Source organism: Kogia breviceps, chromosome 10 (assembly GCF_026419965.1).
Source record: "Kogia breviceps isolate mKogBre1 chromosome 10, mKogBre1 haplotype 1, whole genome shotgun sequence".
Classification (NCBI taxonomy): domain Eukaryota; kingdom Metazoa; phylum Chordata; class Mammalia; order Artiodactyla; family Physeteridae; genus Kogia; species Kogia breviceps.
In genome coordinates this window covers 107,367,198-107,384,784 of record NC_081319.1, presented here as the reverse complement: position 1 = coordinate 107,384,784, position 17,587 = coordinate 107,367,198, and the positions used below count along the sequence as shown (strand labels likewise).

Sequence of the window (17,587 nt, the reverse complement as noted above, 5' to 3'; positions counted from 1 at the left end):
AGGGATCTGGGACATTTCCTTTTTTCTTTTCAATGAGTGTGATGTTCTCTAAACGCCGCGGAGGGGCGGGGCTCTCGGTGACAGCGGCCGAGCCAAGGGTGGCCCCCACCTATCCGCAGGTCTTCCACGTGGACAGCCCTCTGTCTTTGGTTACGCCGAGCCCCCTTCGCGCCAGACTGCCGCCCCTGCACGGCCCCGGCTACCCGCCCCTGCACAGCCCCTGCTACCCGCCCTTGCAGCGCCGCTGTAGCGTAACTTTCGTTAGTTACCGGCGGGCCTCCCGCAGTCCCTGCGCGCAGGCCAAGTCCCCTTTCGCGCCTTGCCCTTGGCAGGAAACCGCCCGACTGAGGTTCCCGTGCGCCCGACTCGAGGTGCGTCCCCAGCGCGGCCCCGCGCGCCCAGCCTTGCGCCCGCAGCCCCCCAGTCCCGCCAGGAGGCGCCCCCGGTTCGCCCCGCCCCGCCCCAGGCCCCGCCCCCAGCGGGGCTTTTAAGCTTTATAAAGTTCCTCTTTCGCACTTCGGAGGCTTAGTTTCACTGCTTGAACTTGGGACTCACCGCTGCCCTCAGCTCCGCGCCGGGGGCAAGGTAAGACTTGGGTCGGGAAGGAGCACGGCTGCGAGGCGGGCCCCACAGCGAACCCGGCGGAGACCAGCGGTCTCGGGGTCCGTCTCGAGGGCAGCGCAGGGGAGCCCAGCGTGGCGCCAGCAGGGAGCACGCCCCTCGAGGGCGCCCCGACGCCCGTTCCATCCGCTCTTGGCCGGGCACTCCCGCGGCCCCAGCGCCCGTGGGTCGGCCCAGCCTGGGCCCGGGGAGGCCACGCTCTGGACCGGGTCGGATAACGAGCTCGTCGGGGCCCAGGAGTGGCCGAGGTGGGGCCGTCGAAGGGACCCACACCGGGCGGCAGGCTTGACCGCAGGGACGGTTCCTTACCCCCGGGGCTGCCTCTCGGGCTCCTCCTTCTTGAGGGGCTCAAACTCTCCTCGGCCTCCGGCTCTCGGCTTCCCGGCTGGTGGTGGAAGAGGAGGCGCTCCGGACTTCGGCCACTCCGTCCCCGCGCTCCGCGACCCCTCGCCTTACCGGGCACCGTCCCCGCCTCCGCTCTCCCTGCCGGCCTCCGGCTCCAGCAGAAGCTGGGCGCGCGGGGATCCCCCGCTACGAGGCTGCGCTGCTCGCTGAGGCCGGCTCGCGCTCTGCCTCTTGGGGCTCGCGGGGCCACCTAATCGTCGCCAGCTGCCGGGGCCCAGGGGCAAAGAGGGCGGGTCCCGGAGAGCGCCGCGGGGGGAGCTGCGGGCGCCGCGCGCCTGGGACGCCGGCCCGAAGGGGAGCCCGCGTGCGAGACACGCCGGGCCACCAGGGAGTGGGAACCCGGGAGAGGGCACGAGTGGAAGCTGACAGTGGCGCGGGAAATGGCCTGGCCTCGGCTCGGGGCTGGGCAGGGGAGCAGGAAGTACGAGTGCGCAGTGTCACGCGCCGTGGCGGCGGGATCTGGGGGGCGGTGGGGGCGCCAAGGCCAGAGCCGCGAGTCTGGGCAGCGCGCGGGCTGCGGGGCGTGTGACAGAACGGAGAGTCCGGAAGGTGGGGCGGGAGGACGGCCTCCGGGGAGGCGGCAGGACGGCGCGCGCCCAGGGCACCAGCCGGGCCGGCGGAGAGGTGCCTCCTCTTGGGCCTTAGGCGCCCCCGACTCGCTGGCGCGCGCCTCGCCGCCTCGGAGAGTCCGGGGCCTCGTGGTCACTGCCGGAGGGCGGCCCTCCTCTCCCCCACAGCGCAGAGCGGGTGCAGGAGCGGATCTTGAGCGTGCGAGGGGGCCGCGCCGGCGCGCTGGACATGAACCTGGAGGGCAGCAGCCGAGGCGGCGAGTTCGGCATGAGCTCCGTGAGCTGCGGCAACGGGAAGCTCCGCCAGTGGCTGATCGACCAGATCGACAGCGGCAAGTACCCCGGGCTGGTGTGGGAGAACGAGGAGAAGAGCATCTTCCGCATCCCCTGGAAGCACGCGGGCAAGCAGGACTACAACCGCGAGGAGGACGCCGCCCTCTTCAAGGTGCCTGGGGGCGGGGCGGGGCGGGGCGGGGCGCCCGGCCTGACCCGGGCTCGGCGGGGCCGGCCGTCCTCAGCGCGGAGGGGCGCGCGGGGCCCTGGAGCGTCCCAAGCCCGGGGAGGGGGAGAGGTTTCCGGTTCTCTCGTAACCCCGCGGAGGGAGGAGCGGGTCCCAGGTCAGAGCGTGTGGGGCGCGCCGTCCCCGAGGGCCAGGGAGAGGGGCGGTCCAAGGCCGCACCTCTGTTTCCGTGGGAGCCTCTTGGTGAGCCTCTGAATCCCTCTTCGCCCCCCTTGGTCAGCAGGCGTCTGGGTCTCAGGGTCCCCTCCTGTGAGGGCCGCTGGGTGCGCTGGACTGAGACCCCCTTCCCCCCCCCCCCCCCCCCGTCTGGTCTCCGTTCCTCTGCGTCTGTTCTCTCCCGCCTCTCCCCGGATAGTTTTTCCTCTTCTCACTCTCCCTCCCCGGCCTGCACTCTCCTAGCTCCTGTGTGTCGTCTCGTCTCTGTGTGACCCCCTCTTTCCAAGGCTCTCTGGAAGGTGTTCTCGGGGTCCCTCTCCCCTCCCCATCCCTCTTGTGTTTCTCTCCCTTCCTCTTTCTCCTCTCTGTCCCGCGCAGGGTCTCTCTGGGGGTTTCTCTCTCGCCCTTTGCGTGTGCGTCCCTGTCCTGACTGCTTCCCCAGCGACCTGCGCCTTGGGGCCCAGCCCTACCACCAGTGGGCAGAGCAGGCGGGCGACGGGGACTTCCTCGGGGAACTGCCTTGCAGAATACCTCGGATCCTCTGACGTCCAGAGGCGCTCTATTGGGGGGGCCTCGCCCCACAGCTCTGTCCCTACTTCCAAGCCAACTCGCTCCAGACCCTGTGGGTGGAGCCCTTCCAGGGGTCGTCCAGTCTCACCCGCCTTTTACAAGCACCTGCTGTCTTTCTGCCTCACGTTTGGGGCGACGGTGTGACTCTGAAGCCCCCGACACCATTCTTTCCTTCACGCCTCCGGTCCCCGGATTCTGTTTTGAAAGACCGGTGTTTTGACGTTTTCCCCTCTTCCTTCCCGCCAGGCTTGGGCGCTATTTAAGGGGAAGTTCCGGGAAGGCATCGACAAGCCCGACCCTCCTACCTGGAAGACGCGCTTGCGCTGCGCCCTGAACAAGAGCAACGACTTCGAGGAGCTGGTGGAGCGGAGCCAGCTGGACATCTCGGAGCCCTACAAGGTGTACAGGATCGTCCCCGAGGGGGCCAAGAAAGGTGGGCCTCCCGCTCGGGCCGCCTGGCGCCGCGGCGCCTCCGCTCCGCTGCCGGGGTCCCTGTCTCTGTTCGCTGCTCTTTATAGCCTGCCGGCCGCAGCCTCCCGTTCACGCCCAGCGGACGACTTACCCAAGTCCTCCGGGTCGTAACTTGACATTCCCGCGGTTTTCGTGCAGAATGATTTCTCGGGCTCCGAGTCTCTGCCTGTGTGTGTGCTTTCCGGTAGTTCTCCTAAGACGTGGGCCAGATTTCCAAGCCCAAAGTGGAAAAGCTGTTTGAAGCTTTACGCGTCCATCAGTCTCTCGTGATTAGCCGTTTTGTAGAAGGGAAGCGTTCGTGATCCGTATATACGGTAACCATTCACAGTAACAGAAGCGTCAACGTTTAGGGTGTGCTGTGGTCCACTGGGGTGCTTGTTAAAATTCCGATTCCCACTCTCCAAGATGCGGACCTGGGTGTCAGAGTAGAGCCCGGGAATCTGCAGTTTAAACAAACCGCCTGGTGACCTCGCTAGCCGCGCTCTTGCCGGGGAGCCCTCGACGCCACAAGGCCCGCCACACACGGGCTTCATCTGTTTCTCTACTGCGCTCCATACATTGGGCCTTGTAGGAACCAGTTTAACGGCCTGGGTAAAAAATTGCCCAAGGAAACTGCAGAAAAATGCCTTACTCGTCAGCACGGTGTTATGCGCTCCAGGAAGTAAACGCTCAGGTAATTTCTCTCAGTCCTTCCAGTTCCCTTTTCCAACGCTGCGCATCTCCCCTTTGCCCAAACACCCAGGAGCGAAGCAGCTGACCCTGGAGGACCCACAGGTGCCCATGAGCCACCCGTACAGCGTGCCGGCTCCTTACTCCTCGCTCCCAGCCCAGGTACGGGAGGGGCGGGGCTTCGAGGAGGGGAGGCTGGGTCTGTGCGAGGCCGCCTGAGCCAGACCCCGCACAACGGGAAAGACCTGCAGGCAAAGCAGCAGAACTCCGTTTTTGCTGTCTGTCCATCTGCCAAACCAAATCCCAGGTCACTGGATGAACGTCTGGGTTTCCACCTGGTGTCGCTGGCTTGAAGTTAGGGCGGGGAGGGTGGGTGTGTCTGCCTGTCAGTTAGACTCTGAGATCTGGGAAACCGACCTTAGAGTCCAGGATTTGGGGAGCAGGGCTTTATCATGTGAAACCACACGGCAGCTGATCCCTGCAGACGCGTCTGATGTGAATCACAGCTCTGTTTTATTCACTCTGCCGGTAAAGGAAGGCACATTTCCCTGCGGTACTTTGGTGCCGGGTTTGCCCATATGATGAAGCCTCACGCAGATCATCACGTTACAACACTGTCTCCATTGTGCCTTCTGGTTCTTCATGGCGGGTTTCCACCAAGCCTCTTCAGAAGCTAAGGGGGCTCCCGAGGAGTCTGGGGGCTCCCCGAGGCCGGCCCCGGGCTGGTCGCTCTCCCCCCAGCTCCCCTCTGGCCCCTCCAGCAGGCTCACACCTACATGATTCCGCCCCACGACCGAGGCTGGAGAGAGTTCGTCCCTGATCAGCCCCACCCGGAGACCCCGTATCAGTGTCCTGTGACCTTCGGGCCTCGCAGCCACCACTGGCAAGGCCCAGCCTGTGAAAACGGTAAGGAGGGCGCTGGGGCAGTTCCCGTGGCCAGAGGGCCTGGCCCCGCCTGGCCTGTCCTCTGCACCGTCCGTCCCACGGCTCTCACGTCCTCCGAGCCGCTGAGAAAGGCCCCACGTGCGGTGAAGGAGGGAAGAGGCCCCCAGAGGAGGACACCGAGGTTCACGGACGCCCGGTCCGCTGTGTGCCAGGACCCAGGCTCCGGGCTGCCTCGAGGAACCTCCTTTAAGCATTGCAGGGATCTTGCCAGGGCCCCGGAAACCGCCCTGTTTGGTATAGGGACTTGCTCACAGAACGTAGGCAACGTGCCCGAAGCTACGCGGTGAGAGCGAGGGGCTGCGTTCAACTCCTGACCTCCTGGCTCCAGAGCCCGGCCACGCAGGACGGGGATGTCAGATTTCAGACTGCTCGGCTATACGTTCTCAATTAGCTACTTAATAACTTAGCATGTTTCTTCCTTCCTGAATGATCGTAACGTTTATTTTTTAACCTTGGGCACAGAGTAGTTGGCTTTGTCAGCCTTCCCAGAGAGAAGACTAGACTGTCCCTTAAATGCTGACCGGCTCGGCTACGCTCGCGCGAAGTCAGCGCCCCGCAGCTGAGCCCCGGGCACCCCTCCGCGGGGACAGCAGCGGGTTATTGCGCTGGCGGATCTCTCTCAAGCACTGGCGTGCCCGCCGCAGTCGTTCCTGGGATTAGAGGGGACAGTAAGAAGGGGATAGGAGTAAATACTATGGAGAAGACATAAAAGGTCTCCACCAGAGGGTGCCCGGTTGGTGTTGGTGCCGGACTAGATTGGATGTGTCCCCCGGAGGCCTTCCCCGGACATCAGGATGAGATCTCTCAGCGAAAGCACTAATTTGCTAAGTGCCGAGAAAACTTCACACAGCACGTCCGTGCAGCAAAGCACAAGCTTTCAGGCATTCTGAGCTGTTATTTAAATAGAAATCCTGAGGCCAGTCAACACGCAGATGCCTTCATGTGTTCTAGGAGTATTTTCTCCTTTTTCCAGCCAGGTCCGGGGCACTCTGGGCTTGTGGGATTGAAGACGTATGCCATTATTTAAGATTTGTATTGAGTGGCATGTTTACAAAAATGCGGAGAATTCGGCTCTCTTAGCTTCTCAAGAGTGATCTGCAGTGAAGGTTTATCTTCCGTACTGCAGTGGGGGAATCAGCTGACGCTGGACGGGTTTCTGGAATTCAGACCCGGGTCCAGGGCATGAGCTCTGCTCAGCTAGTGACCCTGGAGAAGAGGCAACGCCTAGAGCTGTGAGAGGACAGACTGGCGGACACGTCTCGAAGCATAAGTGACATTAAAGGACGCGCCAGCACAACGAGGTTCTACCACATACTGTTTCCCTGCTGACGTTTAACACGACGCAGGGCGGCTGTGCCGGCCAGGGACGTGGCTCAGCCCCTCCTGATTCCAGAAGCAGCGACCAGGGGAATGGGGACAAAGCCGCGGGCAGGGTTTCGAGCCGGCTCTTGGGCGTCAGAGCTCACGGAGAGAGGCCCGGCTCCCGGCTTGCCGCGAGCCTGCTGCGTGAACAGGGGTGAAGCACGCTGTCCCTCTGGGCCTCGGTTACCCTGCGAATCCGTGATGGAGGGGTGTCGGGCAAAGGGCACAAACTTCCAGTTGGGAGATGAATAAACTCTGGGCCTTCGGGCTGGCGAGCACAGTTAGCGATGCTCTGCCGCTTGGAAAGCTGCTAGGAAAGTAGGTCTGCCGTGTTCTCAGCGCGGGCTCGCTCTCCAGGGCCCAGCCCCCCCCCCCACCGGGCTGGTGCACCCCGGGGCGGCGGGACCCCCAGGGAGCCCCCTCCTCTCCCTCTCTGCCTCGAGGGACCCTGTTCAGAACGCCTCTGATTTTCATTTGCAAATGCAGGTTGCCAGGTGACGGGAACCTTTTATGCTTGTGCCCCGCCCGAGTCCCAGGCTCCCGGGATCCCCATAGAGCCAAGCATAAGGTCTGCCGAAGCCTTGGCCCTCTCAGGTGAGTGGGGCTCCCCGGAGGCGGCGTGTGTGAGGGTCCGCTCCGCTTTGGGTGGACTCGTGGGGCTGGTGAGCACAGCTGGGGCCTGGGCGCGGCGGGACGCCTCCGACTCCCAGCTGGGAGAACGAGGTTATAGCCAAGAGAGCACCGCGAGAGAGGCCGGCTTCCGACCCTGATCCACTTCTGCGGGCTGGTCTGAACTGAGCCATTCTAAGCTCTGCACCGGCGTCCGAGTGTCCAGGAATGGGCAGGCACTCCAGTTCCGTTTACCGAGGGCCCCTCTTCAGCCAGCACCCCCATGACGCAGTGCAGCCTCTTGCAACAGCGCAGGGGCTGCTCGTTTTGGAAGCTCATCATCCTTGCAGGCTTAGCCACAAACAGTCGACCCCATCGGTTTCCCGGGACACGAGTTTGGGTTCTTCTCATCACGTTCGGTGCCTAAGTGAGGAGCGTCTTGCTCTTCCTCCGAACATGACGTGTGACTTGCAAACAGATACAGATCAGATCTGGCTTTTAGAGTCTCTTCTCTAAAGGAATCCCCATACCTCAGCGGTCTCGCCTGTTTTAAGGAGGAGGATACCTCGAGGTTTACTGAGCACATGTAGCGTATGTATATTTATTTTTTAGGTAATGTTTTGGTTGTTTTAAAATGAGATTTGCACATATTAAAAATGGATAGCTTAAGCTTCAGAACTCTCACCTTGCCCCCTGGCCTCTTTGAAAATCAGCGACAGAAGCCATAAGCTGAATTCTCAAGGTTTCAGGAGAGGAGAGCTGGGGGCCCTTCCTTGCACCCAGGGGAGCTGGCCCACTGTGGGGTTCCTTTTGGTTCTGAGATTCTGAAGGAAGCTTGCTGCCTTTCTTCTTAGATGCTCCTGGACCGTGGAGGGAGGAGAGGTTTCTGAGCAGAAGTTTTAGGAACTTTCAAACCCTTTTCTCGAGCACATAAGACTTGTGTGGGTGTCTGAAGAGTAGGAAACAAACAGCTATTTATATCCCTGTGACCTCGTGATTTCTGATGACGTTCAGTGAAATGAAACCTCGAGTGGCCGACACCCACTCCTCGGGGTTCACAGCAGCAGAAGTCACAGAGGAGGCTTGAGGCAGTGATGTGGGTTGTTTGAGTCTCAAAACCTGCCCTTGAGGGATGAGAGGCTTTTGTGGGTTTCTCTGGGTGTGCGCAGTACAGACTAATTACCAGCCTGGCCCTTTTATCAGAGGACTGACACCCGTTTCAGGTTTGAACCCCGCAGTTACTATGGGAGCTCTTGCCTCTCAGGAAGCCCTCTGGCACTTCAGGTCAGTGGCCCTTGGCAAACCTGGCTAGTTCCTTTCAGCCCATGGGTCGCATTTTAAAGAAGGTTCTGAAATCAGCAAAGTTTCAGAAATGAGTTCATCTTGTTCAGTGTTTGAGAAGCACAGTTCTAGAGCCAGCCTCAAACTCAAACACAAAGCGAAGTGGGTCTCAGCGGACTTTACGCTTGGGACGTTCCCCTCACGAGGTAATTTTATTATACAAGTAGTACGTACCCAGTGGAAAAATAATTTAAAAATCAGAAAAGCAAAGAATGGAAAATAGAAACATCATAGTCCCACCACCCAGAGATCACCCTGTCAAGGCTTACCCTTCCCAAAACTTCAGTGCGTACCTGGATGTGTATCTTTTTTTTTTTTTTTTTTTTTTATGTAACTGGTATCATATTGATATTTTAGGGTAGTTTTGGATGTGTGGACATATTTGCTTTTTTTTCTGAAACACCATTGTACTCTTTTTGCTAGTAGAAATTATTTAAACTTAGGGTTTGCTTCTTCCAAAATCAAAACTGATTGCTGTGCTTAAAATGAACTTTTGTTCAGCGGCACACGACTCACTGTATTAGACCTAAGTGTTATCATCACCACCCCTTGTGCTCTCCGCACCGCCTCCCCCCCCCCAAATCCATGTCCCATACATTTGGAAAATGCTGGGCTAGAGGACCTCACACAGACTCGTACAGAACTTCTCCACCATGGGGTGAGTCTCCAGGAGGGACATAAGGCCTTGCAACGTCTGTCCCCCAGGCCCCTTCTTACGAGCGTCCCACCAAGGACACTTTGCTCTGGGCAGTCGTTTGGCATTCTGGTGGGCACCAGCACCTTGGCTCCTTAGCACTGACCCCGACGGGTCTGTGTTTGCAGACTGCCGGCTCCACATCTGCCTGTACTACCGGGAAGTCCTGGTGAAAGAGCTGACCACATCCAGCCCCGAAGGCTGCCGGCTCTCCCACGCCCACACCTATGACGCCAGCAGCCTGGACCAGGTCCTCTTTCCCTACCCGGAGGACAACGGCCAGAGGAAGAACATCGAGAAGCTGCTGAGCCACCTGGAAAGGGGCGTGGTCCTCTGGATGGCCCCCGACGGGCTTTACGCCAAGAGGCTGTGCCAGAGCAGGGTCTACTGGGACGGGCCCCTGGCACTGTGCAGCGACCGGCCCAACAAGCTGGAGAGAGACCAGGCCTGCAAGCTCTTTGACACGCAGCAGTTCTTATCAGGTGAGGTGGCGCATGTTTGCCGGAATGGGCCCTATACCTGTGAGGCTTGGGGAGGATGGAGCTGGCGACGGCACGGCTGCCACAGGGGGCAAAGGCCGCAGGCCACTCCCAGCAGGCCTGCCTTCTGTGAACCCCGGAGCCCGCTGGGCCCACTCCCAGAGTAGGTCTCCTGTTGGTCCACCTGCCACCCCGTCAGCAGAGGGTTGTGCAGAGGGGGAGGTTGTCGGGGGCTGTGGTTCAGGCTGAGGTCCTGAAATGCTGGGATTCATCCAATACTCACCAACTAGTAAGGTTCATATTTTACCGGCAAGTGTGTTCTCAGCAAGCGTATCTGTCGATGTTTCAGCTCTTTTAAGGTTCCTAGAAAAATCGTAAGGTTAGAAGTATACTGTGAGTGTCCGTGGTTCTGAGATGTAGCAGCCCTGAGCAGATGCTTTCCAGCAGCTGGGACCACGGGCGAGTGTGTTGAACTGATTTTGCAGAGGGGAAATTAGGAGACGGCTTTGAGTTGTTTCTAGGTTTCAAATCACATTTTCCAGAACCAGGAGGTTTTGTTTTCCTAGTTTTGATTTCATGACAATTCAATCAGCCCTGGGCCGCCTTCTGTGAGGCCTGCGGCCACCTTCTGGCGGGGGGCGGTCCAGAGTGTCCACTTAGCCGCCCCTTTCACAGCGCTGCTTCTGGACAGAGAAGCGGCTCTCCCTGCCGGCTACCGCCCGTGCTTCCTCGACCGCATCCTTAACTCTTCTCGGACAGGCGCGTCCTCAGAAACGCCCTGTGTCTTTGGGCTGTCCCGGGCCTCTCCTTTCCCTGAAGCTGCTTCGTGATTCCGTTCACGTGAAGCACAAGGTGCCTCTGTGCTCCACCACCAACGACACTCGCTCTGCCTCTGGGGCTCAAGTGGCCCACGTTTGCTCAGGCTCCCCCAAACTCTCTTTTGCTGCCCCAAACGAACGTGCCCCTGGATGACTCACCCTCCCCCAGAGGCAAAATGGGAGGAAGAGGGACAGCTGAGGCTCTGGTCTCCAGGCAGCCCCTCCCGGCCCAGGCTGCGAGCTGCCTCCCTGCGGGCCGTCCTGTCCATCCTGGGCCCCAGCGTGTGGACCGAGGGGGCCTCCGAGGAGGGGCCGAGGGCCGCACCTCTGGGGTCTGAAAGAGCCCTGGCTTTGGATCTCCTCCGAGGCCGTGGGTCTTGGAAGCAGAAGACATGCTGGGCCGGGGGCTTCATCCAGGGCAGGGGCCTGCCAGCGGTTGGCCTCCTGGGGCGGGGCGCTCGCTCCTGTTTGTCTTGCGACCAAGCGCCGCTTCGGTTTGGCTCCTTCCTCTGTGACCCAGGGCTGTGCTGTGTGCCCAGTGCAACCTCTTATCTTGAAGTGTTTACTGAGGTTCAAGGAGGAAACTGTGAACTAAAAAGCTGCAGCTGTGCAGACCAGCCCCACAGCCGCGGATTCCCGCGAACATTCTCGAGCTACCAGGCATCTCGGCCGACTTTTTCAGAGAACTGTGCCAACGCGGCAGGCGTGGGTGTCACCTCCCACCTCGCACTGTGGAAGCTTTGCACACGTTCTGCCGAAGTCGGTTAGGTTTGATTTGAATTCTGGAAGAAATAAAAGCAGGAAGTCAAGTGGTCCAGTGAGTGAGCTAGAAACTTTTCTTCGGTTGAAAGAGAACAGTGGAAATCTTTTGACATCCACCCATTCAGGACCCGCACTGCTGGGGACAGCCCCGCCCGCCGTGCAGCGGCTCTCGTCTGATAAGGCGGCAGCCGCAGCTCTGCAGACGGGCTAGCGCCTGCGTGAACACGCTTCTTCTGGGGACCTGACGTTTGACCCTAGAGACGAGCAGGACAGCCGGAGGCCTGAGGGTGGGCGGGGACAGCGTCCAGTCGGGGTGAACGCAGGCGCCTTCGGGACACGCATCCACAGAGGTGGGCCCGGCGCTTCATCCAGCGCCGCCCTCCCACCTCAAACCCACGGCTGCCCCTGATGGGCTCAGTCTCCCAGATTCTGCGGTGCCCGAGCCACGTGGACCGCGGGCTTGAGGGCTCAGCAGCTCTGAGATGAGGTTTTTAAGCCATCCTGGATCAAGTCAGAGAAGTCTGATTTTAAAGGCAGATTTCTCCGTGTGTGAGTGATTCTTTTGGCTCCGTTTCCTTTCCTTCCTCCTTCACCCCTTCCTGCTGCCTTCGCCTCCTCTGGGCCCACGGCTGCAGAGCCAGGTCGCCCCCTTAGGGCGTGGCCCCCGTGCAGTGAAGGCGGGGCCTCGGGAGAGAGCCGCGTGAACACGCGTGCGCAGCAGCCCTGCTCTGGCCTCCACGTCAGCGTGGGCTCCCTCCCCCGCCTGCGTCCTGCGCTCGGCGTTCTGAGCTGTTTCTCTCGGGGTCTCTGCAGAGCTGCAAGCCTTTGCTCACCACGGCCGGCCTCTGCCACGGTTCCAGGTGACGCTGTGCTTCGGGGAAGAGTTTCCGGATCCCCAGAGGCAACGGAAGCTCATTACTGCTCACGTGAGTGTCCAGTCACCTTCGGGTGTTTGAGTTTCCCTGACCTTCGTCAGGGTCAGGGCCCCATTTAGAGAAGTTCGGACGAGAAGTAAGTGTCCAGGGACCTGGGCAGAGGGGATGGAGGGAGGGAAGGTGTCCAGCGAGTGGTGCAGGGGTGCAGCCCAAGGACCACGCGCCTCACAGCCCTGGACGTCTGCTCGTCGCCGCTGGGGTGACCTCCAGCCCTGGGCCCACCCGTCCCATCTTTTTTATTTTTCAAGGACATTGTCATAGTCCCATTTTATAGGGTCTTAAAAGGATGATGCTAAAAGTTGCCCTTTAAAATTCTTCACGTTTAATATTGCTTTTAAAATGCCATCCAGCTGATCTTCACTTGAAGGGGAAGCTTTTCCCAAGTGGGAGGCTGTCCACTGACTTGAGTATTTTGTAGGCTCCCTCCAAGTGTCCCCCCAAATCCTCTTCTATCTCTGGATTTTTAGAAATTATTTAATTTTGGGAAACCAAGGGCCATGTGCTATTTGGAGGCGTGAAATCTCTCAAGGACTTCAAGTAGCTCAGGCCACGGTCATGTTCTCCAGCAGAGCTTAAGAAGCATTCACCTGCGCAAAGTAAACATCTTTCACAGAAAAGGAAAGAAAAAGGGTTAGATAGATAACATGTAGCATTAATTTGCCACAGAAAACAGAGTTTTGAATACTTAACATTTTTGAATTTGAAATTTGAAGACTCTGTATTGCTACATACCTGTAAGGGTTATTAATGGGCCCAGGTAATGAGCAGGAATAGGTAAAAAGTTAACATCAAAAAATAACAGAATGCAAGTCAGAATTTATTTTATTTTTTAAAACACCTTTATTGGAGTATAATTGCTTTACAATGGTGTGTTAGCTTCTGCTGTATAACAAAGTGAATCAGTTATACACATACATATGTTCCCATATCATTTCCCTCTTGCGTCTCCCTCCCTCCCACCCTCCCTATCCCACCCCTCTAGGTGGTCACAGAGCACGAGCTGATCTCCCTGTGCTGTGCGGCTGCTTCCCACTAGCTCTCCACCCTATGTTTGGTAGTGTATATATGTCCGTGCCACTCTCTCACTTCGTCCCAGCTTACCCTGCCCCCTCCCCGTGTCCTCAAGCCCATTCTCTACATCTGCAACTTTATTCCTGTCCTGCCCCTAGGTTCATCAGCACCATTTTTATTTTAGATTCCATATGTATGTGTTAGCATATGGTATTTGTTTTTCTGCTTCTGACTTACTTCCCTCTGTATGACAGACTCTAGGTCCATCCACCTCACTACAAATAACTCAATTTCGTTTCTTTTTATGGCTAATAGTCCATCGTATATATGTGCCACATCTTCCTTATCCATTCATCTGGCGATGGACACTTAGGTTGCTTCCATGTCCTGGCTATTGTAAATAGAGCTGCAGTGAACATTGTGGTACATCTAATAATGTTCCTTATTGAAATCGGAAATAAAACACTATCTAATCTTAAACACACACCCCCTGCTTCTTGATTATAAAATCAAAAAACAACCAACCAATAAACAGAAATATAATGCCCATAAACTTTAGAGTTTTCTCATGGATTCTCTCCAGTAATCGATAGATTTATTGATATAATAACGGATTCTTGTTAACAACTGTCAGAGGACTAAGTAGTCTCGGTCCTGGTGAGTAACATCTCTGAAGGCAGTGGTGAGCGCCTGCGCCTGAGTCTCAGGGCTTTGGACGCACCGGCCTGGGTCGGTGAGGACGTAGCCCCAGCTGGGACCGTGCGCCCGAGCTGATGGAGGGCGGACGCGTGCGCTCAGGAGTCCTGCTCCTTTTATTATGGATTTAATTTACTTCAGTTATACGTCAAATGAGTTACTCTTGAGTCATCTTATGTCATATAACGTAAAGGCTCACGCTAAGAGCACAGTCAATTGGCTGCAAGCATTCGGATCTCTCAGGTGCTGCAAATTCAGGAAGAGCTGAATGTTAGATACTTTCTGGTGAACGTGGTCCACACTAATAACCAAACTGGAGGAATCTTGGGTCAGTTCACTTCTCTTTTTCCACAGTAGCAGTTTTGCTGTTGTTTGGTTTTGCTTCTTTTTTCTTTCTTTTATGTTTGGTTTAGAAATATACAGATTACCAGGCCATCCATGAATTGTAAATCACTGAGCCCCTCCACCCCTGTCAAACTGCAGGAGTGGAAAAATAAATCCATTGGCCTAAATTACCCAATTACCTTAAATTTACCTTTAACTTGGTCATTTTATCCAATTTGCTTCATTCGGTCCTAGTTTAACGTAAATTTCAAGCGGCAGTTGGTTTACAAGTACCATCTTTACCTTTCCCTTCAACTGAAACCCAGGAGAATTAAGTATATTCTGTTTATAGGTTGCTGCATGCAAGGACTCACAAAAAAATCCGTTCTCCAGAAGGCTCCCCGGATGACGTGTTTTGATGAGTCATAGCACCTAACTTTAGACTTGACTGTAGACTTAGATATGGAGGGTTTAGAAAAAAGAGATCAGTAACATCTTTTTTCAATCTTTCACTAAAGGTCGAACCTCTGCTAGCCAGACAGCTGTATTATTTTGCTCAGCAAAACAGTGGACATTTCCTGAGAGGCTACGACTTACCCGAGCACATCAGCGGCCCCGAGGATTTCCACAGACCCGTCCGCCACTCCTCCATCCAAGAGTGAGAGCGCCAAGACCAGAGACGTTGCTTCATTGTAAATGAAGAGAACAGCTGACTGAACCCCTACTTTTCCTTTTGAGGAATGTGGAAATTGGGGCTTCAGTCCCAGACGTGAGGAAAACATTTGTAGAAAATGAGCTCCATTTAATTGACAGATGAGCTTTTTCCAAAAGGAAGAATGGTTCAGGGTCTTCTGTAGACCCTGACGGTAATGTGAAAACTCACTAAAGTGTGTTTACATTTACTGAAATGCCATGTCCAGTTTGATGTGGACTCTTTCGTGCGTGAAGACAGAAACCTGTGTTTCAGTGCTGGCCACTAAGGACAGCGTGAAGGCGCCCAAGTGCCATTCTGTTTCTCAGGGAAGTAAAACCTAAGTTTGAGTCTGCTCTGCCCACAGGAGAAATGCACGGACACCTGTGGACGGCTGCTCTGTAGGAAACGCTTGCTGATAGAAGGACACAGACTCAGCCCTGGGGGCCCCTCCCCAGGGTGGCCCCCGCCCACCTGTCATCCACGCTCCCTATGGCCCCAGAGGCCAGTAGAGACTCCGCTGTGTTTTCTTGAGCCACAAGCATTAGGGCCGCCCTGAATAGAGCATTTTGTCTACTAAGGACTGGTTAAGATAGTTGTCTTTTTGTCTCTCATTCTATAGAAATTATTGCTAAAACATTTTTTCTTAAAGACAACAACAAAAAAAGACAGATCAACAATCCAAGTGCTAAAGATGTATTTTTGAAACTTGGTCGACATGTCCCCTCTTGTCCTGCTTGTTTGTTAGGCGACCGGTTACCATGGCAACACTAAGAGGAGGAGCCCCTACTGGTCCGGGTGGTGAGTCCTGCAGGGAAGGGAGGACAGGGCTTCACAGATTGAGTAACTGCAGCTCACTGAGCTGTTTTTGCTTATTTGGTATCCTCGTGCCAGTGACGGTTTGACAGGGCCTTAAAATGCTGGGCTTTTTCCAAATACAGCTTCTCATAGAGTTACTCAGATCTCCACTTGCTTACTTAAAGCTGATCACTTATTTGTTGTTCCTTCTGGAAAAGTCGAGATGTTTAGACTGTGATGTAGCAGCTGTACTTTTGTCACTTTGGGGCTCAGCACAGCACTCGGTAGTTCTCTTATTCCAGTCTTTATTTTTAATTCGTTCAACAAACTTGCATTAGACAGATTGCAGCTTTTATCCAGCTTAGTAAGCCATGAAGCCTGAGAATGTCGTTTCTTTCTCTTTTTTCTTTTGAAGAAGTTTTTAGGGATAAAATAATACATATCAAGTACAGAAAATGTAAACTGTATAAAAGGGCAAAAACGAAGCGAATCTTCCTGTTTTCCAGCCCAAATCCTCCTCCCTAGAGCTGTCCACAAGAAGAGTCTGATTCTTCCAACACGTTTTACTTTTCTATAAATACACGTAAACTTAAAAGACCTTGAGGGCCGTCCGTGCGCTCACTTGAATGCAGAATTCTGTTAATCCCACGACACAGAGTCACCTCTTTCTGGTCAGAGGTGGAGCTTCAGCATATCCTCCTCGTGGTTGTCAGCACAGTTTACGGTGGTGCGTTAGCCACTCGGAATAAACACATTTGGACAGTAGATTGTATTCTGTGGCCTGCGGTGCCTTATGCATCTCGTGGATGCGAGTATTGGGGGTGCATCGCCCCAAGGGGAGACGGAGGAGCCGCCTGCGCCCAGAGCGGGCGGTGTGTCCCGGCTGGCCGCCCTCCCGGCTCTTCAAGGAGACGCTCAGTTTCAGTTGCTGTTGTGGACCCTTTCCTGTTTCTCCCTTTTCAAACATTAAGCTGCTTTGACTCTGGAGTTACATTTTCTGGAAAATGCTGTTGGCCTGGGCCAGGCCCCCTTCCCGCCTCCACACTCAGGTGCGTAGGCGCTCTTTAGTTCTGAGGGATCCAGAGCGTGAGGGGTAAATGTGGACTAATTATGAAACGGTCCTGATGAAGGATCCCGACAGCTGTCTCAGGGCCTTGAGAAGGGGCCTCCTTCCGTGACAGTGGCCTGAGCAAACCAGAGTTTAGTTTGTTCACCGTGGAAGATACCGCAGAGTTCAGGCACTTGGTATTCGAAGGAGCTTTTAGGTTCGCAGGAGGAGAAAGTGTAGGCCGCAGGGACGCTCCTGCCTTATGTCTTGTTCTCGAGAGTTAGGGACGCCATGGGCAGTAACCGGTGTCTTCCGGAACACTACGGAGAGCTCGTTGAAACCCAGGCTTTGGGAGCCCCTCGGTCACCGAACAGAGCGCCCAGAAAGACGGCCCTGTTTGAGACTCTGCTCCCCTGGGAGAGAGCCCACCCCAGTGTGGGAATCACCTACGCTGGCCGTGAGCAGAGCGGCATCCGTGGGGCTCAGGCGTGAACGAGATCTTCTCCCTGTGTCACTGCGGGCAGCTTGGTGCGGGTCTGCCGTGGGCCGGTGTCCGCGAGGCTGGCGATGGGGTTGCATCCACAGGGAAGGCTGCACCAGGGAAGGTTGTTGGGTTTTTTTTTTTTGCCTGAGTCAGTTTTTGAGTAAAAATCCAGACACAGTTCAAAGCCCCTGCGATTCCTCTTTGGTCACGTTTCTCCGCTTTCTCCGCGGGCGAATGCCTCTCTGACGGTGGCGCGCTTCCCTGAGCTCTGTGTTTTAACACGCGGCCCCTGAACGGCTCGCAGCCGGCCGGCGCCGATCTCAGCGCCGCCTTCGGGCCGCCCTGCCACAGGCATCGTTGTGCAGCTTGCCTTTGCCACGGCCCGTCTCGGAGCTGGGCCCCCGTCAGTGTGCAGGGCGCTCACCCACCTCTGCTTACTGCGGCGGAAGAGCGTCACGTGAGCGCAGCGAAGGCCGGCTCTCCTGCTATTTCTGCCGCCGGCTCTCAGCAGGGCGCGCGTGCGGAGTACGGCTGAAGGGGGAGAGCCGGGCCCACCTCCTCCGGGCTCAGCTCGCGTCTCGCCTGGGCCCTTGGAGACGGGAGGGGCCT

At 56.6% G+C, this 17,587-nt stretch overlaps 1 protein-coding gene across 1 annotated transcript; it reads left to right on the top strand.

Moving 5' to 3' along the window:
- Nucleotides 1–533: 533 nt before the first annotated feature.
- Nucleotides 534–15,228, top strand: IRF4 (interferon regulatory factor 4). The gene is made up of 9 exons (XM_059078066.2): nucleotides 534–585; nucleotides 1,764–2,040; nucleotides 3,088–3,274; nucleotides 4,055–4,143; nucleotides 4,743–4,887; nucleotides 6,775–6,882; nucleotides 9,061–9,414; nucleotides 11,805–11,917; nucleotides 14,476–15,228. Exons 2-9 carry the CDS (start codon nucleotides 1,825–1,827, stop codon nucleotides 14,617–14,619), a joined length of 1,356 nt encoding a protein of 451 aa, XP_058934049.1. The 5' UTR covers nucleotides 534–585; nucleotides 1,764–1,824; the 3' UTR covers nucleotides 14,620–15,228.
- Nucleotides 15,229–17,587: the final 2,359 nt, after the last annotated feature.